Below are 24,358 nucleotides of genomic sequence, written 5' to 3'. Positions count from 1 at the left end.
ATTTATCTTAAAAATTATTTTCTTAAGAATTAAAAATAAATTATTTTACCTTAAAAATCAACTCTTTTTTTTTAAATCAACTCTTAACCTTACATCTCTTTCTAGCTATTATCTGATCTAGACTCTGTCTTTTACAGATGTGTTTCTTGAAAGGACTTAAAAATGTATTTTAGATTTAATTAGGTCTTTGGCTACCTTAGCCAAAGCAATGTCAGTAGAGTGCTGGAAAGTTACAGAGATAACTGTAGATATCTCATAGAGATAAGTAAGAACTCAGAGAAAGCAAATGGAGATCTTTCTAGGCTAGCTGTGAGCAAACATTTTTCTTTTGAATTTATATTATATATTAATTATTCCATAATATATACACAATGATATATATAATATATACATAATATATATAATAATATATATTATTCCATAATATATTACATATATTATGAGAAAGAAGGAAATTCTGCCGTTTGTAACAACATGGCTGGACCTTAAGGGCATTATGCTAAGTGAAATAAGCCAGACAGAGAAAGACAAATACTGCATGATGTCACTTATATGTGGAATCTAAAAAAAAGAAAAAAAAGTCAAACTCACAGAAACAAGAGTAGAATGGTAGTTGCCAGAGGCAAGGGTGTGGGGAAATAGGGAGAGGTTGCTAAAAGGGTACAAACTTTTCTTTATAAGATAAAGCCTGAGGGTCGAATGTAAATTATGATGACTATGGTTGAGAACACTGTATTGTATAATTGAAATTTGCTAAGAGAATAGCAAAAAAAAAAAGTGAGGTGATGGGTGTGTTAATTAACTCGCTGGGAGGAATCATTTCACAATGTATACGTACATCAAATCATCAGGATGTTTGCTTTAGATATCTTACAATTTTATTTGTCAATTGTACCTCAGTAAAGCTGAAAAAAGAATGAAGGGGCCAGGAAATACAATGTTTTTGTATATCTAGAATAACAGTGAAACCAGATAGTTCTGAATCATGAATGCTGTGTGGTAGGAAAACTATAGAATAAGTGGTCGGTTGATATGTCCACCATATAGATCCAACGTGTTTTGGTAAGACTTTTTTCTCTTCATATACCATTTTTCTCTTCATGTTTAAAGTAGAGTAACACTTTCCCTACTCCCCTGAGAAACTGTAAGTGAGGTCAAACGTTTTGTCAAGTAAACTGTGGGATTGCAAAATCATATTGCAGACAAACATTTCCAGTCTTCCAGTTATGCTGTGAAAAAAGAAAATGACTCATTAGATGTGTGAGAAATTGTGAGATGACCAGCAGGATACACGCTCCTCTCTGCATGAGAAAGTCCAGAGTGGCCATGAGGTAATCACTTCCTCCTTCTATGCCCAGAAGAGAACTGAACTTGGCCTGCCTTGTTTGAGAACAGACACTGTGCAGAGGAAGGGTGCTAATTGTTTATCATGTTGTATCCCAAATTCATATTATTGTGGGGCGTTCCTGCCAGGCTTGCCATACGGGTTATGCCATGAACCTCAATCAGTTTATTTCAATTTAAATAAAGTGTATGGTACGACTGCTAAGTAAAAATGTTGTGATGTGTGTATGGCCTGAAAGGGTAGTCAGAGAATCATGACAACACATGACATCATAGCAGAATAAGTGGTGTCTTACAGACTGGGACCTAAGGTTCCATTCCTGTGCAGAGTCAGATTCTGAGATGTCGTTTCTCACAGCCTGAACATCCTCAGACACTCACACTGCCTAGTCTAGGGGAAGAGAAAGCTTTTTGCTCAGAATGCCTCTTTGAACCTAAAAAAGCTGAGGGGCCTATATGGCGAGCAGAAAGCCAGGTGGCTAAAGCACGAAGTGTGTGGACAGAACGGGAGGGAAGAGGAATGCCAGGGAGCAGCCAGCCAGCGCTCTGGCCACGTTCCACGTGGGGAGGATGAAGGCGTCGGCGTTTCTTTCTTCCCTTCTTGCGTCTATCAGCTTCTCTAACTCACCATCTTCTAACATCCTTGCTCCCAGCCTGTATAAACGCTCGGCTGGCCCACAGTGAACAACAACTATTTTGCTTGTATTCTGGGGCACAAAGAGCCTTCTACGTAAAATTCATTTATCATTAGAATCATTAAACTTGAGAAGTAGTGCTGTGATGTTGCCAATGTTAGATTGTCCGGGCTGGGGATTGAAGGGAAGATCGTTTTTTAAATATTCATAGACAATACAAAAACAAATATATAATATGCATTACTTTAATTGATTTATCACATGATTATGTAGCGTATGCTGTGTGTCAGATATAGTTCTACGTATTTTTATTAATAGTAACTCACTGACTTCTTATACCTGTCCTACAGGTTAGGTTCTATTATTTACATACGTGTCCTACAGATGAAGAAATTGAGGCTCAGGGAGATGAAGTAAATTGCCCAAGGTCACACAGCTAGCAAGAAACTAGTTGGGGGCTTCCCTGGTGGCGCAGTGGTTGAGAGTCCGCCTGCAGGGGACACGGGTTCCTGCTCCGGTCCGGGAAGATCCCACATGCCGCAGAGCGGCTGGGCCCGTGAGCCATGGCCACTGAGCCTGCGCATCCGGAGCCTGTGCTCCGCAACGGGAGAGGCCAAAACAGTGAGAGGCCTCCGTACCGCAAGAAAAAAAAAAAAAAAAGAAACTAGTTGGGATTCAAACTCAGATAACCTGCAGAGTCCCTACCATTAATTTAATGCTGTGCTGCAGTGTGGTGACTAAAGAAAACACATGAAGAGAGTTTAGTAGCTCATTGTAGTTGCTAATTTGATTGTACTTATTTTCTTTATGGAGTCCAACATCTGGGGAGTGCTTAAAGATTGCTCAGGTGCTGAAAAATGCTGTCAGGCATTTAAGGGTCTGGCAGTACAGATAACTTGAAAACCCTCCAGCTACAAACACCAGGAATTGCTCAATAAATTATAACTAACATCCTTATAAATGCATGACTGAACTGCTAAGAAAGGCCGGGAAATTGCCTTGGGCCAGAAATGAAGAAGGAACGGAAAATCAGGACAGGTGAACTGCAGAGCTGATGCTGTGACTGCCTGGAGGTTATTTATCTCTTTTAATAATATAGGGGCTTGAATTTAATACCAATGCAGGGAGAGTTAGGACTGAGACCCACGCCTTTTATAGGGCTACCCCTTCGGTGTGAGTGAGAAGTCAGGAAAAGCGAACTCTCAAAAGTTGTGGGAAGGCTTAAAAATTTATACAACCACTTTGGAGTGCAATGTAATCACGTCTCATGAATTTGAATATGTGCATCCTTCTGACCAAGCCATTTCTTTGCTAGGCTTATACCCTGGAGAAATTCTAGGCCATGGAAAAATCAGACACAGACAAGAATTTTATCACAACATAGTTGCATCAGTAAATACTTAGAACCGGAGAGTAGATAAGTGAATTATGCTATATTCATACAATGCAATACAGTGCAGTGAACATCAATGTCCTGTAGACATGTATCATCAGGGATAATTCTCAAAACCTTCACTTTTGTGAAAAAGAAAGATAAGTTGCAGAGTATTTGCAGCATTGAGCCTAAGCGCTGAAATATAGAAAAATCAGAAAGGATTTTAAAAATTATAATTCTTAACCTCAAGAAAAAAAGAAACTAAAATCACTTCTAATTACCCCTCTCCAACACAGAAGCTGTACCAGCAATGCAGATGTAGTTGGCTTCCCTTTGGCCCAGCGCCTACCCTCCAGACAGACCCTCAAAACAGGTCTTGGAGCACAGCGAGAAAGAAGTGGTTTTACTGAATGTTTTCTACTTACAGGAATATATATATATATATTCTCATCTATTTCACCAAAATTCAAAGCAAATCAATATACCTGTAACTCTCCTTCCACCTACACTGCATCTTTGCCTCTCTGGCCTGGCCAAGTGTCTCTCATTTCCTGAATCTGCACAGATGAACATAGTCCCAAACTTACGGCAAAGTCATTTAATTCCCTTTTGTTTTTAATCCTGCATTTTTAGCCCATCATGCGGCTCACCAAATAAAGGACCATTTTAAGGATCTGTTTATAACTGTGTGTGTGCTTTATACTAACATTTTTTTCCATCACAAACAAGTAAAAAAACCAGGAGTCAAAGAAGACCCTGGGACACACATAATATAACAATTATTGTTATTTCTTAAAAAAATTTTTATTGAGATATAATTCACACAAAATAATTCACCCATTTAAAGTGTACAATTGAATTTTTTTAAGGACATTCAGCAGAGTGGTGCAGCCAACAGCACAATGAATTTTAGAACATTTTGATCACCCCTAAGAGAAATCCCCATACCTATTAGCAGTCACTCACCATTCCTCCACCTTGCCCCCCTTCACCTCCCCAAACCCTCTCCCCCATTACCTGCCTCCTGCCCTCCCACCAGCCCTAAAAACCACTAATCTTTCTGTCTCTAGACATTTGCCTATTCTGAATATTTCACATCAGTGGAAGCACACGATATGTGGTGTACTGTGACTGATTTCTTTCACTTAGCATGTTTTCAAGGTTCATCCATGCTGTAGCATGTATTAGTACGCCATTCCTTTGTATTACCAAATCATATTATATTGTATGGACATACCACCTTCTAGTTAATCTTTCATCAGATAATGAATATTGGGTATTTGGATTATTTCTACTTTTTGGCTTTTATGAATATTGCTGCTACAAACAGTCATGTATAAGTTTCTGTGGCGTCATGTGTTTTTCTCTTGAGTTTATACCTAGGATGGAACTGCTATGTAATATAACTTGATATTTAACCTTTTAAGGAACTGCCAGACTGTTTTTCAAATTGGCTGCTCCATTTTACATACATACCAGTAGTATATGAGGGTTCCAACTTTTACACATCTTTGCCAACACTTGTTATTGTTTATCTTTTTAACCGTAATGAATAATGATGTTAGGCATGTCTTCACGTACTTATTGGCCATCTGTATATCTTCTTTGGAGAAATGTCTATTCAGCTCCTTTGCCCATTTTTAATTGGTTTATTTGGTATTTTTATTATTGAATTGTAAGGGTTATTCATATATTCTAGGTATGTCACTTATCAGAAGTATGATTTGAAAATATTTTCTCCCATTCTGTGGGTTGTCTTTTAACTTTCTCGATGGTGTCCTTTGCATCAAAAAAGTGCTTGTCCTATCTATTTTTTCTTTGTGCTTTTGATGTCATATATAAGAAAGCATTACTTAATCCAATGTCATCAAACACCTTTGTTTTCTTATAAAATTTTATAGTGTTAGATCTTATCCTTGAGATCCATTTTGGGTTTATTTTTTGTCTATAGTATGGTAGAAGTCCAGCTTCATTCTTTTGCATGTGGATGGCCAGTTGTCCCAACACCATCTGATGAAAATATCGATGAAAATATTGATCAACACCATTTGATGAAAATATTGAATTACTTTGACACTTCTGCCTAAAATCAATTCACCATAAATGTGAGGCGTTATTTCTGGACTCTGAATTCAATTCCATTGATATATATGCCTATTCTTATGCCAGTACCACACTCTTGATCACTGCATAGCTTTTTAGTAAGTTTTGAAATAAGGAAGTGGGAGTCTTTCAACCTTGCTCTTCTTTTTCAAGATCATTTTGGTTATTCTGGGTTTCCTGCATTTCCATATGGATCTTAGGATGAGCTTGACAAAGAAGGCAGTTGGAATTCCAGTGGGAATTGTGTTGAATCTGTAGATTAGACGGTGATTATTGCCATCTTAACAATCTGTGAATACAGGGTATTCATTTTATTTAGATTTTCTTTAATGTCATTCAACAATGTTTTATAGTTTTCAGAATGTGAGTTTTATTACTTTTATTAAATATATTCCTAATATATATCTTTTTCATGTTATTATAAATATGATTGTGTTGATTTCCTTTTTGGGTTGTTCACTGAAAATGTGTAGGAATACAATTGATTTTTGCATCTTGATCTTCTGTCTTGCCACCTTGCTAATAAATTGATTTACTAGTTCGAATAATTTTTTTAAGTGGATTCTTTAGGATTTTATATATACAAGATTATGTCATCTGCAAATAGAGATAGTTTTACTTCTTCCTTTCTAATCAGGATAATTTCTTTTTTTTCATTTTCTTGCTTAATTGTGCTGGCTAGAACCTCCAATACAATCTTGAATAGAAGTGACAAGATTTTTAATATATTTTTATTTTTTAGACTATGTCTCTCTGATTTCTTTCTCTCTTACGATTAGTAGTAAAGTATTAAAATAAAAGCTTGTGTCTTTTTTCCTTAGAAGCAGCAAAGGAGGAATGAACTGGAGGAAACCAAACATTGCCCTATAGCTATTGTCTGAGAAGAACAAAAAGGGAGAAAGAGGAAATGGTGACCTTTAGTAGTATGAAGAAGAGAAAATCAAACTGGGGCTCTCATGCCTCCTCCAGGAGACAAAAAGTGTGCAGGAAACTGGTCTGGGCCTGAGACATGTTTTTGAGAATGGACAGTATGAAAGTTTATAGAGGTTCCTTGTCAAAGCACGAAGCTTACTCATTTTAGAATATGTATCAATGTATGTAGGATTACCACACAATCAAGAGTGCTTTAATGTAATTAGATCTCAAAAATTTTTGCTGGAGGAAAAAGCTCATTTTAAAATAACTCCAAACTTCTCTAACTTTTTCTTATATAATTCATGCACATCAAAAATCAAATTCATCAGTATCAGGTATTAAATGATCTACTTACTTCTTGTGGACGGGAAAGAAATAGATTACTTTAAACTAGGCCTAGGTAGCTTTTGATATGCTAGTTTTTCTTTATTTTGAGTTTGAAAATGAGTATGTGTCATCAAATAAAAGTTTAAAAATATTAGACTGTCAACAATAACTTCCAAGTTAGGCCTTGATGTTTTTTTCTCCATAGTGCTTCTCCTTTTTTTTCCCCTAAAACTGTCATTTGAAGTCCATTAAAATATTAAATACAGACAAATAAAAATATATCACTTAAATCTCCAATTTTTCATAAGTAGCAAGCAATACAGTGAAATGAGAGCTATTTTAAACTAAGAGGTAAGATATGAGAAAATGAGAAAGTCAGTCTAGCATTACTTGGTCAGATATTTCTTACCTTTAAAATGGGGAAAAGAAAGGAGGAAATATGGGTTATCTTTGAAATATCTTCCAGTATAGCCAAAAGCAATAATACAATGAATATCCATTTATTACCTGCTCCTTGGCATGCTCCGTGCTGAGTGCTTGATATATTCTCATGGGAACCTCACAACAGCACTAACTTAGGAGGAGTCTTTTTAGTATCATCTAATGGTATATCTGAGAGAACTGAGGCTTAGGCAACAACTTGTCAAAATTCACAAGTTGGTATGTGCTAGAAGCAGGGTTCCAATCCATGGAGTCTGTTCTGTGTTCTTTTATGAGACGGTCAGTCAGGTGTGGCCACAATCGCAGACACAGGACAGGCTCAGGAAAACAGATTTTTATATTCACAGGTCCTAGAGACAGGAGGCAGGACACACAGGGCCAACATGGGGGACCTCAGAAAGTAGGAACAAGGGGAAAGCTGAGGTTAGACCTTTAGGGTTTTCTTAAGAGTCAAGGCAGGGCAGAGTGAATAGTTTAAGACTGGCTAATTTAAATAATTTCCTTGGACTCTGAGATATAAGTGTGGTCCTTAGTTGCCTACCTGGCCCTGGGATGATTAAGGCAAAGGGATATTGACTCATAGGTGTCTGGGCCAGATAGAGGTGGTCTGGTTCTGGATTGGTTAGCTTACATATCAAGGGCACACGCTTTGCTGTTTCTAAGTACTGGCTAGCCTGAGGAGGGGCAGTCTCTCCCCAGTCAGAAAGGTTCTCAAGATGTCAAACACCAAAGATAAAAACTGTATGATGTCACTTATATGTGGAAATGAAAAAATAATACAAATGAATGTATATGCAAAACAGAAACAGACTCACATATACAGAGAACAAACTTGTGGTTACCAAAGGGGAGAGGAAAATGGAGAGGGACAAATTAGAGGTATGGGGTTAACAGATACATACTACTATATATAAAATAGATTAGCAACAAGGGTATACTGTATAGCATGGCGAATTATACCCACTATCTTGTAATAACCTATAATGGAGTATAATCTGCAAAAATACTGAATCGCTGTGTTATACACCTGAAATGAATATAATATTGTAAATCAACTATACTTCAATTAAAAAAATTTAAAAAGATGTCAAACACCATAATATACAGGAAATTTAAAAATGTGAACAATACAGAGTCTAACTTCAGAGCCTATGCTTTTAAACAGTCTCCAGTATTGCCTCTTTTATTCTAAAAACGGTTAGTGAGAAATTACCAAAAAATTATATTACAGTGTTCACATATCTTTCACATACTGTTGAAAAATAGATTGATCAGTTGCATTAGAAGTGCAGTAAATGGTGTGACTGAATACTGTTCTAAATAGAAATAGCTTTGAAAGTAAAAATAGTACCAAATAAAAACAAAAAGAGAGAAGTAATTGAGGTGTTGATGGGTATTCAAAACAATTGAAGTAGAAATTGGTCTTGTGTAATAAAATGAAAGGACACAAGCTTCGGAATAAGATGGACTTGGATTTTGTTTTTCTCACCAACTAGTAGGGGATGTTATTGAACTGCTCTGGGCCTCGGTTCCCTCGTCTGTAAAATGCAGTGATAATGATCGGTGATCGTGGTGTGGAGCTGTGTGTGTAGCTGACCCACAATTCAATCTCGGGTTTGACCCCAAAGCCCGTTTAATTACCTTTGAGAAAGGACGCTCTAAGGGAAATAAAAATGTCAAAGGACACTTAAGCTAGCAGGTCAAATACTGAACAAATACAGAGACCATTTATTTTCTCTTAGAAGCAGACAGGACACATACTCGAAAAATTCAGTCTTGCATATTTCATTTCATAAGGTGCCAGTCAGTGCCTAATTTAAATTTTTCACTGGAGGGAGACTATTGCGAAATTAAATATTAGGAAATATAAAAGGTTGACCATATTTCTTTGTTCCCTGCTTAAATTCCAAAACAGCCTTACTGTCATTGCTTTAAGACAAGTTTTTACATAATGCCATTTTATTAGAGACAATGAAATGAAAAGGAGAAAAGATTATATTTAAATACTTTATAAATACTTAGAATAATTGTGTATTGAACAAAATCAACTCACTTTATTATGCATGAAAAGGGGGATTTAGACATAAATGACTGAGGACCTGGTTATTAAATATGCCTCATGGTTACCTAATGAATTATCAGCGTTTAATTAATTCATTGTTTCTTTCCTTCCTCTGTTCTTCCATCTGTCCACCTATCCATTCATTCATTCATTCATTCGTTCATTAAATTTTTGGTTTCCTAATCCTCCCAGGTAAAGTTAGTAAGTCTAGCTGCTGTTCCTCATGACCTCATCAGAAATCTTTCGTGGTAGATATATAATAATTCAGTGTGATTCTCTGACGTTTGTGGAAGCTTCGCACAAACCTTAGACATCACAAAAGAAACCTCTCTGACTCTCAGGACCAAAATCATCAGAGGGTTGGAGAGGGATGGGTATTATCCACAGAAAATAGACCAACATTTGCTTTGGAAGGAGGGAATCTGCTGACTACTTTGGGTACCATAGCTTCCAGAGTGCTTTTGCAGAGAGCTGTCATCCCTTTTTTTTTTTTTTTTTTTTTTTAATTTAAATCCCCTCTAGGCAACGGTGGTTCCACTAATTCTGCTAAAATGTACCTTTAGCCTTTAGTGCTGGAGTGGTTGTGATGTGCTGCATTATAGCTGAGCATTAGCTGGCATTTACGGGGATGTGTGTTTGAGAAATAGGTCCCGTGTTACTTATTCCTTGATAGTTAGATTAGAGCAATAGCACATCCTGTCCTAGGCAGAGTGCCTGACTCTCCCCAGGGTGCACACCAAGTAGAATTGTTTTCCTTTCTAAGTCATCCTTTGTTTGTTTAGTCGCTCTTATTTCCTCCTCCCTTTCAATAAATTCAGTATCATGTTATAGTATTCTGTAGTATTTTTCATTGTTTAAGCTGTTTTTCTTAACAAAGACTCTCACTTATTGGTATGAAGAATCAAGACAGTACCATTTTGGAAATTATAAGTAAAAAGCATGTCGGGGTTAACAGTTTATTAGTAATTAATATCAAAGCTATCTGCAGTTTGGTATCTGTAGATTTACTTTAAATGATTCATGATATAATGCAAATAAATGTTATAAAAATTTATTGACAAAGTATTTTAGATGGTGATTGCTTATAAACATTCCATATATTAAAAGTTAAATATTAAAACCTAATATTTAGGGCTTCCCTGGTGGCGCAGTGGTTGAGAGTCCGCCTGCCGATGCAGGGGACACGGGTGCGTGCACCGGTCCGGGAAGATCCCACATGCCGCGGAGTGGCTGGGCCTGTGAGCTATGGCCTCTGAGCCTGCGCGTCCGGAGCCTGTGCTCCGCAACGGGAGAGGCCACAACAGTGAGAGGCCCGCGTACCACAAAAAAACAAAACAAAAAAACAAAAAAAAACCCCTAATATTTAAATGTGGAAATTTAAGAGATAGAAATGTCACCTGAGAAGGCTGGATGCAGGATTTCACAAGCTGGCAGTATCATTTGAGTTCTCAATTTAGGAGGTCCAGTGAGTCAATGTTATCAGTTCAGTTAGAATCAGTCCCAATATGATTGATTAGCATTATTCAAACTCTCAAGAGACATATAAGCCAGTTTACCAACGTTTCCATTTAGTATGAGGCCAGAAAATTACACGGGTATCTGCCACCCAGGTTACCTCCTTCCCCATATAAACATACTAGGCAAGTCAAAGTAGTCACCCAGATACCTCCTGGTACAAACAAGTTCGAAGCAAAGGAAGTGACACTGGTAGTCAGAGCCTTGAGAGGCAGTTGAGTGGTGTTTAAAATGCTACCCTCGTTCAAATATGGACTTTGCTACTAACTAGCTGGAAACTTGTACAAGTTGCTTACCCTCTCTGTGTCTCAGTTTCATCATCTGAAAACAAGGGGATGTGACTCTTACGTGCTGGATCCTGCAGCTTTTTGTCCTACTCGACAGATGTGGATAATCACTGAAAAGTTCCTATTGCCTCTCCTTTTACCAGGCTTCTTGTGGAAACCTTTCTTCCCTTATAAATAATTTCTTTATGTAGAGTAATATAATTGAGTAGATCATTTTATATTACACTCTATACTCACCTTACAGCTCTCTTTTTGAATTTAGAAGTACCTTTCTTATTTCCTTTAATTAAGAGACTATAATATCCTGTCTTACTGCTTTGATTTGCAAGACATTCTTTCTACGTAGGACTTCTTCAGGTAATTGGTTTGATACAGCTTATGTGAACTTTGCAAGTCTAAATCTCAGGGACTTGATAATGATGGTGGTGATAATGATGATGACGTGATGACAATAATGACAATATTAGCACTACCCTTACTGAATCTTTCCTCTGTACCTGGCCCCATATGCATGCTTCCTGCATTAGCTCGTGTAATCCTCATAATAAACAGATGAACTATGTACGATTTACCTTTAGTTTACACATGAGGATACTGAGGATAGAGAGGTTAAGTAGCTTGCTGAACATCACACAGCTAGTAAATGGCAACGCCTAGATTTTATCCTGGGCTAGAACTCTGAGGTCAGTGTTCTCAATGATAATGCTGGTAGACTCCCCAATAATGTGTCCCCCCACCCCCTCCCCATTTCAGCTGGATTTGAACCACCACCTAAGAGTACACAAGAAAACACTCTACATTTTCCTAAGGAGATACTAAAGAGAGAATCAAATTCAGGGAAGACCTAAATGATCCTTCACACATGCTAACACAGATATTGGTCCTCAGGCTAATCACAGATCTAACAGTATGTGGAAATCAGTCTTTATAACTAAAGATATATTATACTATGTGAAGTGGTAATAAATATTCTTGCATTAGCATCAAAGTATACCCAGGCATCTTTTGAATTCTTTCCTGAAACATGTATTTTGAAAGTTTCCATGTATAGAAATCCCACTATGTAATAGTTTTATGTGGCTTAAAGCATAATTATCATTAATTTTTGACAATTTGTAATTTAATTGAAATCAAATTACATTTAGGAAGTTCCCCATTCAGGACTTTTCTATGCCCCCACTTGTCTGCTTTATCTCTTCCAGAACTCCCTTTATTTCAGTCTCTGAGGCCACCTCTCTACTTAATAGGACAAAAATGAAAATCCTGGGTGATACACTGAGTTCTTTGGGAAAATAGAAGTCTCTGGCTGTTTTAAAGTGGCAAGGTGAGGGAATTCCCTGGCGATTCAGGGGTTAGGACTTGGTGCTCTCACTGCCAGGGGCATGGGTTTGATCCCTGGTCGGAGACTAAGATCCTGCAAGCCGTGTGGTATGGCCAAAAAAAGAAAAAAAAGAAAGTGGCAAGGTGAGAGAGATACAGGAAGGGGACAAATACGCTTCAGGCTAGCAGCCTAAATTCAAGAAACCCGTATAGAGCTTCTCTGTTTCTTATTTCAGTATTTAATTTCAAGGGATTACATTGTTTATACTTCCTAATTAGGTCTACTGGCCTTCACCATTGTTCTCTTGTCTCTCATCAAAAATTATTTGTTTCAGGAGCTGTGCAAGATGCAGTTACACAAGGGCTTTAGAACATTCTATAAATTGGATTCTGTATATTTGTAAATTATGCTGATAGGCACTTCTGTAGCACAATGAGGTCAAGACAGTCTCACTGAAAATGGCCTTTTCATGCTGTGCTCGAGCCAAAAAAAAGGGAAAGCATCATAAAGGTACTGTGCTATGTTTGCAGAAGAATGCTGGTCAATTCAATCCAAGACAGTGGTTACAGACTTCCCTGGTGGCGCCGTGGTTAAGAATCCGCCTGCCAATGCAGGGGACATGGGTTCAAGCCCTGGCCTGGGAAGATCCCACATGCTGTATAGCAACTAAGCGTGTGCACCACAACTACTGAGCCTGCGCTCTAGAGCCCGTGCTCTGCAACAAAAGAAGCCACCGCAATGAGAAGCCCGTGGCGCACAGCAATGAAGAGTAGTCCCCATTCGCCGTGACTAGAGACAGCCCGTGCGCAGCAACGAAGACCCAACGCAGCCAAAAATAAATAACTTAATTAATTAATTTTTTAAAAAGTGGTTATTTGTCAGCCAACCTTAAAGAGACTAAATGAAATTCTCAAAATGTATAGCAATAGGATATTAATTAAAGATATGTTTATGAAAAACATATTGTATGAAAGTATACTACGTTGCATGCTATAAAGTGCAAGAGAATTATTAAGATACAGTTCATGATTTTAGAGAGTTTGCAATTTAAAAGAGAGACTAAAATATGCATGCAATTAATTAAATGGAAGAAAACAAAACATAAATGACACATGTCAGAGGCAAAGTTTAGCCTGAAAGAACATAGCTGGATTGAATTGAGCTACTAAAATTTAATTAATTCATTTAACTGCTATTTATTGAGTACCTACTATGTGCCAGGTCATGAGACATAACCCTTTCTACCAAAGGATACTGATATCTGGAAACTAAATTCTTGACTAATTTTCAGGATACAGGGTAAAAAGTGGAAGTAGCTTCAGCTTGAGTTTGAAAATACTGAATCAAAATCTGGCCCAATCAATTATTCATTGGGGGACTTGGGCAAATAATTTATAATCGTTTAGCTTCATTGTAGAAGTCAGGAGGGTCATCTTTGATTGCCTCTTCTAATTTCATCCTACATAAAGGTAATCAACAAATGAGTCTTTAAATGTTCCTTGACTATTTCCCATCCTCTCCATCCTTTTATCTCCCGTCCAAAGGCTGGCCCTCATGATTTGCTTGTGGATTCTGTACCCTAAATTAGTTTTGCTCTCCCTGTATCACTCTTTTTCAATCTATTATGCATGTTGTAACCAAAGCAATCTTTCTAAAACTTTTATTTGACCACAACACTCCTCTGCTCAAAACTCTTTAGTCACTTCTCATCACCCAGAAGATGCAAGCCTGTGTCTCTTAGCAAGTAAGACCTTTAATGAGCTGAACTCTGCTTACATTTTTAACCACACACGCCAATCTTCCTCCATATCCACCTTATGTTTCTCTGATCACCAGGCTGTTTTGTGCCTCTGTGCCTTTGCATATGCTATTTTTTTTTTTTTTTTTTTTTTTTTGCGGTACGCGGGCCTCTCACTGTTGTGGCCTCTCCCGTCGTGGAGCACAGGCTCTGGACGCGCAGGCTCAGCGGCCATGGCTCACGGGCCCAGCCGCTCCGCGGCATGTGGGATCTTCCCTGACCGGGGCACGAACCCGTGTCCCCTGCATCGGCAGGCGAACTCTCAACCACTGCCCCACCAGGGAAGCCCAGCATATGCTATTTTTTTAATGCCGAAGCCTGCAACGTTATCCCCATCCTCACTCCACCAATGCTATCTGGAAAACTTTAAAATTTTACTCTTCCTTTGACAGTTTGCTCAAACACAATCTCCTTCATGGAGCGTTCCTTGATTATTCGGGCACAGGTCATTTTTTCATCCTTCGGTATGCACACAGCATGTTTTATTGATCTATGTTAGCACCATGCATTATAATGTCATTATTCGTGTATATACCAATTGCCTCAAAAAGACTGAACACCTGAGAACAAAGACAAGGCCCTTCACCTTTGAATCGTCACTCCTAACGTAATGTCTGCCATGGAGAGCCTGTGCAATAAATATTTATTTTAGTAATGAAGTCAGGTTTGGGCATAAATGGAAAGAACGAAGAAATGCTTTGTGGAGGAGACCGTATTTAAGGTAGGCCTTGAAAAACTTCTGAAATGTTTCCTGAATTTTAAAAATGTAATTTGGGGATGCCCAGTGTTTTGATATACATATATACATAAATGTATATATCTTCATGATCTTCCCTTTACTGCTTAAGTATTTTGCCAGCAAAGCTTTGTCTTTTCCATTCAAGGCCCTAGATGCAGTGCTCTGAGTACGGTGAAGGCTTAATAAGTAGGTTAATAGTCTGATTTAAAGAAGCATCTTCCTCAGTTCTCTTAGAATAAGGTACTGTTCTGATTCTCCAGTGCTATGTGTGGCGTCAAAAATGCCTGACTTTTTAGCTGAGTCATAGATGGCTGTGTACCATACCTAATAGCAAACAAAAATGTTGATATTCACTCTCTACATTTCATTTCTCCTGAACATATTAAAACTATATATAAGTGAGTATGCTTTTGATCCACAACGGAAAATATGTGAGAACCCTGGGCACCTCACTGCTATTCAGTTTAGCTCTCCCTGGGCAGATCACCTGAGTCTGATTGTAAAAGTATTAACTTGGGCATCTTTTCAACCCAAATCATGTCTATTTCAGGTTATCAGTGATGGTTATGCTCTTAGGTATTCTGGCAGAATAATAATCTGAATTATTAAATAGAATTAACAGTACTTTTGGGGATATTCCATTCTTAACTAGTGCATGTTTCTACTTAAGTAGTTCATTTAAAATACAGATGAAAAAACACTGGGGCTTCCCTGGTGGTGCAGTGGTTAAGAATCCGCTTGTCAATGCAGGGGACACGGGTTTGAGCCCTGGGCCGGGAAGATCCCACATGCCGCGGAGCAGCTAAGCCCATGCACCACAACTACTGAGCCTGCGCTCTAGGGTGTGCGCCTAGAGCCCGTGCTCCGAAACCTACAACGAAGAGTAGCCCCTGCTCGCCACAACTAGAGAAAGCCTGCGCACAGCAATGAAGACCCAATGCAGCCAAGAAAAATAAATAAATAAATTTATCAAAAAAAAAAGAAAGAAAGAAAGAAAGAAAAAACACTGACACCAATAAAGATATTATGAATTACAGAAATCTAGAAAGTGGTGAAAGAAAAGGAAATCTACTCTGTTGCAGTCTGCTTTAGGATAACTGCTCCCTTCATTCTAACTTTCATGTTTACTAATATAAATCTTTTTATTTTGATAGCACATCATGGTTAGGAGACAGGGAACTCGTCACTGGAGGCCTCAATGATTGCTTTTTTTTGTTTTTCGTTTTTCCACAAGAAAGAGCTTGTGAAGGAACCTCTGCTGTCTGGAGATCTTCCCTCGGAAACTGCTGCATGATAAAAAGTTCCTGGCTAAATTTGAGGAGCTCAGGAAGCATCTATAGGAAACATCGTTAAGTGCACTAGCGTAGTATTTGAGATGTAGCTAAAGATATATAGCCATAATTACGTGTGGGTTGTAATCCACATAATTATACGAGGATTAGGAAGGCAAACTGGGAGGGAGGGCTGGCTCGCTTCCATCTCTTCTTCCTGTCAAAAGCTAAAGGTTTGCCCCAGCCTCTGGGCGTCTGCACCTTGGGAGTTTCCAGCTGAATTCTCCTCCCGTCGACTTGCTCCAAGCCAAGCCAGACCACCTGAAGGAAGGCAACTTCATGTTCGTGGCAGACCCTCAGACTCAAGCACCTTCTCACAACTCTCCCCATCTCGGCCCCTGAGCTAGCGGGGGCAGCGCAGCAGGTGCGAGGAGAGGCTCAGAAGGGGCGGTGGGGACGACCCCCTTTCGAACTGCCTTTGTAGCTGCCAAGGAGTAGCCAACAAGCGCCAGATTTATGTGCACTTTGAAAGAAGCACCTTCACCATTGGCTTTCGGAGCGGCGCTGTCGCTAGGGAGCAGCGGGCAGGGCGAGCAGAGACTGGGGAGAAGCCCGGGCGGGTGTTCCCGTAACCTGGGAGAGCGGGCACCCACCGTCGGCGCGGACACGCACGCACACGCACGCTCCCCGCGAGTTCGAGCCCCGCGGCCCCGGCCCGCCCGAGGGCGCCCCCCTGCGCCGTTCTAGGTAGAACCGCGCCTCCCGGCTCGCCTCCCGCCCCCTGATTCCCGCCGCTGCTGCCCAGAGAGACAGGAACCTGGAACCTCTGCTCCAGGTGCCCCCGCGCGGGCGCGGCGGAGAGCCGTGGGGCTCGGGGAGGAGGAGAGCGCGATGAATGAGTGCTCCCTTCGCCTCCGAGTTGTCTGAGTTGGCGGCGCCGCGCCCCGGCTTCCGGCTCTCGGCGCCCCACGCGCTCGCGGCTCCAGCGGCTGCAGCCCACGTCCGCGCCGGGAGCCGAGCTCGCCGCGCCGCGCCGCGCCGGGGGAGCCCGGGCTCCCGAGCTCCTGTCCCGGCCCCGGTCCAGGGGAAAGCAGGGGTGTCCCCGGGCAGAGGCGCACGGCCGCGCGGTCTCCCGCACTCTCCGCGGCCCATCGGTCTCTCCATGGCCTCTCATCAGCAATCCCGGATCCAGGCTTACCTGGAGAAGAACAAGATCGGTCCCCTGTTTGAGGTAAGGCGCTGCAGGTGCGGGCGGTCCCGTTTGTCTTTGGGGGGTTCCGGACACCCCGGAGGGAAGGAGGGAGACATAAGAGATGCGCGGGAGGGACGCCCCTGTGGCCCCAGTTCTCTCTCTCTGTCCGGGCCAGGTGTCCTGGAACGCGGCCGCGCGGGCGGTTCTTCGGTTACTTGGGCGCGGACAGGTAAGCTCTGGAGGGACAAGCCTTATCCTGGCATGGCAAGTTTGAGGTGTCTGACTGTCTTGCACCTTGCAACCACATGCACGGGGCCCGGACAGGCTGAGACAGACGGATGCACACACTCAGCCTTACACACGCTCACTTTCTTCCTGGAATTCACACTGTCTTGCGCGTTTTTCCCCAAACGTAGGCAGTAGTAGAACCCGTAAAAGGTGGAGGAAGTGCTTAGCAATGGGATGGAATAAGGTTACCTGGGAGAAAACTGAACTGGTAGGAAGTAGGCTTCTGTAGGTGCGGGCGTGTGGAATGAAATTGCCAAGCTGAGGTGCTGACATGGGTCTCTGGATGAAAGGAGAATCCTTTGCCTTGCGGCCCCCCTACCTGTGTTAGTGGGAGAGAGGCGGCAGAGAAAGGTTCGGGAAAAGCACACGCGTATTTATGGGAAGGAGACAGCTCTGAGCTGTTTTCTCTCGCCATCAAAGAATTGATGACAAAAATACAGTAGGAGAATGGAAAAGTGGGAGAACAGGAGAAAATGAGAACGGGGGACTGAAACCAGGCACCGGCAAAGCGTCCCTCCGGTTGCCAGGGCGCTGGGTAGCTGCAGAGGCCAGCGGGGAGGGACGCCCACGGTCCCCTCCTTTCCTGTCCAACCGTCCAGCTGGGCACGGACCCGCTGCGAGAGGACGTGGGAGGGTCGAGATCCCCGCCCCCCCCCCCGCCAAAAAAATCCGTCGTGGTCATACTTGGGCGTTTACATGACCGCGGTGTCTTAAGGCTGAAACGAGGCAGGAGGAAAGAGATAGCAGAGGATGGAACACCTTCTCCAGGACTGAAGAGAGGAGAATGATAACTGCAGAGAAAAATAAGACTGCGAATTAATGTCCCAGCACAAAAAGGGAGCGGACAAGGGTGTGATCATAACGGGTTTCACATAACAAAGATTTGCAAAATCCCTTGTTTTTCTGACCAACTTTTAAGTTAACCATGTACTGTCTTGGGAGATATGACCATTATCTCAACTGAGAATCACTGTTGTATAGTCATAAAGTCCTACAATATATGTCTTGATTCTTGTTTTTGCGAAAAGTGTTAGCAAAGGAAGTGCATATACAAAAGCAGAGTAGAATTGCTGGAGCGACTAGAATTCCTTTCTTTGCCTTTAGTGTAAAGATTAGAGACTATACACTGTATTTAAAGGAGAAATATAATAACCCTCTGTGGCACAGTGTGTTAATTGTATCAAAAGAAACATAAAATAAATACATTTAGAGGGTTTCTTCTCTAGAATATAAGTACATTTTCCTAGGGAGAATAAATGAATTGTTTTTAATAGATGCTATTCTCATTTGCTGACTTTTATAATTCCCAAGATTCTCTCCAAGTGACAGTAATAGAGTTTGGAATGTATGTAAACTTTCTATATACATAATTAGGAAATAAATCCAACTTGGTTTTAAATGCTCACTTTTTCAGTTCCACTGCTGAATCTTAAGGGATGGCAGAATTGTTTCGTAAAATCATTAGACCTCCTCACTAAAAAACAAACAAGGACAAAAGTATATACTTTGTATTTTATTCATTTTTTCGGTAACATATTACATACATCCCCATTAGCTTGGATTGCAGTGATGAGCAGTTAATTTTTAAGGGTTGATGTGCACTTTAAATAATTAAAGGGAGAAAATGGATAAGTTCTCTTCTACTGAAATCAAGTCCTTATGCAACAGTTTTGATCATGAGAGAGCATTGTTTTGAGAGTAGAATTACGTGTACTTTACAAAACTGGAAAGTCTCCTCATACTTGAAAACCAGTGGAACTAGTATAAAATGGACATATTGATCTATCATTCTCCTCAAAGCTCCCAGGCCTTTGGTTAATAGTTCTCATAAAAATTGCTTCAAGAGATCAGAAGAGGAGCCTAGGAACCTGAATTTAGTAAGAAGTAGCACAAATGATGGTCACATATTTAATTCCTGGGCCACATTGTAAGAAACAGTGACATAAGCTAAAACCTCCATTTACCAATTACAAATTGAAATAGGTGGTACCAAGTTTTATTATCTGTGCTTTGTGGTGATTTTTTTTCGTGCTGAGGCACTGGCATTAGTGACATAGCTTTACTTTAGTTTTGAAAATATATAAGACCTGACAATATGTTCCCTTTACAGATTTTGTTAGCTAGGTCTGTTTTAAGAAAACTCACTGAAGCGAGGCACTTTAAAGAGAGCACATGAATGTTATTTAAAACAGTAGCAAAGGGCTTCCCTGGTGGCACAGTGGTTGAGAGTCCACCTGCCGATGCAGGGGACATGGGTTCGTGCCCCGGTCCAAACAGTAGCAAAGGTAACATATACTGGTATTGAGGATACTTACATCTCATTTGTTTTTAAACCTGTACAGTTTACTTAGTTTAGTTTATTTCTTACTTAGTTTATTTATTTCTAACATTTTATCATTTGAGAAGCTTATCAAAGTGCTGCACACAATATGGTGTTTCAAAAACTACTTTAGAGTGAAATTAATCTTGTTTCCAGGTGATTTAGAAGTATACATTTATACCACCTTTAACTATGTTTGAAGATATTTTGAGGCATTACAAAACCATGCCTAGAAATCGTTGCATTAGAGTCTTGGGTAATGATATTTTAATTAAATAGTATGAAGCTATAAGGTGAAAATGGCAATAATGACTTAGATTCCACAAACTCTTTGAAATGTTTGTAAGATATAATACTTTTAGTGCTCTCATTGGCTTGCTCAGGGCAGGCAAGTAGTTAGCAGTCTGGCATCAATCTATAACGAATGCTTGATGTTGCTACAATAAGTTAGAACTATAATCTTAATATAGATTTCACACATAGCTCCTCACTTAACTGGCAAGATGTGAAATGATTTGGCTGCCACCAAAGTAGAATATTTTTGCAACATACGTAGGTAAGATACATGGGGCAAACGTAAGACTGATCTCAAAGCCTAGGGCTAGGCACCTAACAGTCAAACAACTTGGTGATCAGAAATTCTGTTGCTTATTAGGATCAAGCCATCTACTTTGTTTATATTGTAAGCAGTTTAACTTAATTCTCAAGAGGTTATATGATGTGAAACGTTGCAATAAATTCATTATTTTTAATACCAAGAAGTATACAATTTTCAGTTTCTCTCATCTTGTTAAATAGGATAATTATTTGAAAATTATGGGTTGGAATGGTGCTCAGGGCGGCCATATGTCTTGGTTCCGGCCTAGTCACACTCACAAGAGTGGGAAATCCTGCACCATATGATATCACTTATATGTGGAATCTAAAAATTGATACAAATGAACTTATTTACAAAACAGAAACAGACCCACAGACATAGAAAACAAATTTATGGTTACCAAAGGGGAAAGGGGGAGAGGGAGGAATAAGTTAGGAGTTTGGGATTAACAGATACACACCACTATATAGAAAATAGATAAACAACAAGTTATACCACAGGGAACTATACTTAATATCTTATAATAACCCATAATGGAAAAGAATCTGAAAAAGATTATATCTTGATAAATATATATGAATCACTTTGCTGTATACCTGAAACTAATACAACATTATAAATCAACTATACTACAATTTTTAAAAAGCAGAATAATGCGGTCTTCATACAATCTCCATGGAATTTTTAAATCTCTGTCTATTGAAGATGTGGCAAACTAAGTTCGCTGCATTTTCCCAAATGTGGTCTGACCCACTCCAAGTAGAATGGAATCACTCTACAACCTTCTGTGTTTAGTACCTCTACTCACATAGTCTAAATTTGTGTTAACTGATTTGGCATATATGTTATGAGGTGGACTCATCAACTGGTCAACCGTAGCAACCAGATTTGTGTTCTAAATGATATTCCCCATTAAGTGGAACCAGGTATCCTTGGAGAAATGGTTAATTAACGGCTTGGCACTGGGAAATACAAGATGAACCTGGAACATCTTATTACGCTAAAAAGTAAGGAAGTGGTCAAAGAATGATAGGAACATGTCCAAAGGACGTAGAAGCCAGCTTGAAGAGGCTCCTATTAACTAAATCTGGGACAATTTAAGAAGCAAAATAAAGAATGATAGTAACATTATCTTACTGTATAAAATAGGAATATTTTATTCCACACATTCATGGGATACATGAATGTGTTCAATTTATGGGGAGAAGAGAAAGCTTTACCTTATCATAAGTACAATGCCAATTAATAAAACTGGAAGGGATGATGGAATTAGAAAATCACTACTTGGCAACCATCTTAGTAATAATTCGGGCAAGAAACATTAATCAATGCTAAAACTAATGGGTGAAAGTTGGATGAGGAATGAGATGTTACATAATCTCTAGTATCTTTCCACAAAATAGATGTTAATTATAAAAGGGAAAAAAGTAACTCTGTAGTGAAGAAACCTGGCAGACGCTACTTTACTCAAGTGTTGTGCCCCCTCTTAGGATGCATTTAAAACAACATGGCATCGCTTCTATAATATTCCTGCCCATCATGCATGACTTGAATTGAATAATGGGAAAATATCTGATAAGCTTGATGGGGAAATTCTGCTTATCTGGAGTCTTAAAAAATGTTAAGATCATGAAAGTCAAGGGAGGTCTCAGACTGAAGAGACGTGACAAGTAAGTGCAAAATATGTTTCTAGAGTTGATACTTTTGCTATGAAGGACATTTTTGGAAAAGTTGGCGAAACTTGAATGGGGTCTCTAGGTGAGGGGTATATGGAGTCCTTTGTGTTGTTCACATACTTTTTCTGTAAGTTTAAAATTATTTCAAAATTTTTAAAAATATTAAAAATAGAAAAGGACATCTAGGAAATGAGCATTTACAAAATAATTCATCCATTGGGTTTCTTTAAACATTAAATTATGTGAGTGTAGTTAAGAATTGTTATCAATGATTTATACATGGCAACCAATGAATAATAAACTAAAATTCTGAGTAAAGAAAATTTACAATTCTGGTTAATTAAGCATATGCATTTTCCTCTACTCCCTCTCAAAATTTTATTGAAATATCAGCAAAAATATTAAAAAAATAAATGCATAAGAGTGCTGGAACACAAGAAAGGGTGCTGAGGCAGAGATACTGTTTGTTTATGAGTGGTGGCATCTCCTTTGCACCTACATATGATCGAGTGTCATAGAGTCAATGATATGTAGTGAAAATGTTTGCAATTTCCTGGAAGGTACCTAAAATACATGGACTCCGCTGGGACATCTTCTCATATGCCTGTCCTCCTTCCTGCTGTCTGGAATGCCTCTTTGTAATACCTCCCTCCTACCTTTCTTTACTTCTTCCACATCCCCAGGCAACCACTGATCTCCTTTTTGTCACTAAGGTTGTTTTTCCATTTCTAGAGTTTTGTATAAATAGAATCATACTCTATGCTCCTTTTTTGGGGGAAGGTGTATATCATTTTGTACTTGACATCATTATTTTGCAATTCGCCCATGTTGCATCCTGTATCAGTAGTTTACTTCTTTTTATTGCTGAATTAGTATTTTGTATGGATTTATACTTTTGTTTCTCTTGGGGACCTGGAATAGGTTGGATGGATCATATAGTAGGTGTATGTTTAACTTTTTAAGACATTAGCCACTAGTTTTGAAGCTTGTACAGTTTTACGTTCCTACCAACTGTGTGTGAGAGTTTCAGTTCACTATTCTCACCCAAACTTGATATCATCTGTCTTTTTAATAATAGCCATTCTAACTGGTTTGTGTGGTATCTCATTGTGGTTTTAATTTGATTTTACATTGTTGCCTCACTCTTACCCCCGATCTGAGGCCAATGTCAGTGGAGACCATGTGGGGAGGCTGGCCTCCTCCCACTCCTGACAGTAATAAGGCATTCCTCTCCCTCCCCATTGGGGTTGTGTCAGAAGAGGCCTAGAGAAGACTCAGGACTTGTGGTCCAGTGGTAACAAGGCCACCCCTACCATGAAATCCATGCCAAGACACATCGAAATTAAATTTCTGGGGAAGAAAGACAAGAAAAATCTTGAAAGCAGCCAGAGAAATGCAACATTCTACCTATAGAGGAAAAAGAAATTAGAATGACACCAGATTTCTCATCAGCCCATGGAGGTCCAAGGGAAGTGGCACAATATTTTTCAAGTGCTGAAAAAAAAGAACCTAGGATTACATTAGAGAAAATATCCTTCACAAATGAAAGGGGAATCAAGAGAATTTGTCACCAGCAGGCCTTCCCTAAAAGTATGGCTAAAGGAAGTTCTCTAAACAGAAAGGAAATGATGAAAGAATAAGGAAGTTTAGAACATCAGGAAGGAAGAAAGAACGTGGAGAGTGCAAAAATATGAGTAAATATAATACGTTTTCCTTCTCCTCTTGAATTTTCTAAATTATGTCATGATTGAAGCACAATTATAACAATGTCAGATGAGGTTCTAAAAGTATGTAGAGGAAGTACTTAAGAAAATTGTATTATAATCAAAGAAGGGTTAAGAGGTGCAAAGAAGGTAAGGTTTCTCTACTTCACTTGAACTGATAAAATGACAATACCTGTTGACTAATTGTATATGTATAATGTAATACCTAGAGCAAGCACTAAAAAAACTATACAAAAAGATGCCCTCAAAAACGGTAGATAAATAAAAATGGAATTAAAAAAAATGTTCAAGTGACCTCCAGGAATAGGAAAAAGAAAAAAATAAAGCAGAGAGAACAAACAGAAAAAAAAATAAATAACATGACAGACTTTAGCCCTAATATGTCGCTAATTCAATTAAATGCAATGGTCTAAGTATACCAGTTAAA

The 24,358-nt window shown here is 39.4% G+C and overlaps 1 protein-coding gene across 2 annotated transcripts in view; it reads left to right on the top strand.

The window, feature by feature from the left end:
• Nucleotides 1-17,028: 17,028 nt before the first annotated feature.
• LOC309835441 (uncharacterized protein C8orf34) overlaps nt 17,029-24,358 on the top strand; it is a gene marked incomplete at both ends in the record, with an annotated part of 331,465 nt that continues 324,135 nt past the window's right edge. For both annotated transcript variants that reach the window (XM_082674894.1, XM_082674893.1), the window contains one exon: nt 17,029-17,364. In XM_082674894.1, the coding sequence (XP_082531020.1) occupies nt 17,029-17,364 (336 nt within the window). The remainder of the gene's footprint in view (nt 17,365-24,358) is intronic.

The sequence above is a fragment of the Grampus griseus genome (genome assembly GCF_964374135.1).
Source record: "Grampus griseus genome assembly, chromosome: 17".
Lineage (NCBI taxonomy): Eukaryota > Metazoa > Chordata > Mammalia > Artiodactyla > Delphinidae > Grampus > Grampus griseus.
Note: the sequence above shows the minus strand (reverse complement) of the source record. Positions and strands in the feature narration are given on the sequence as shown.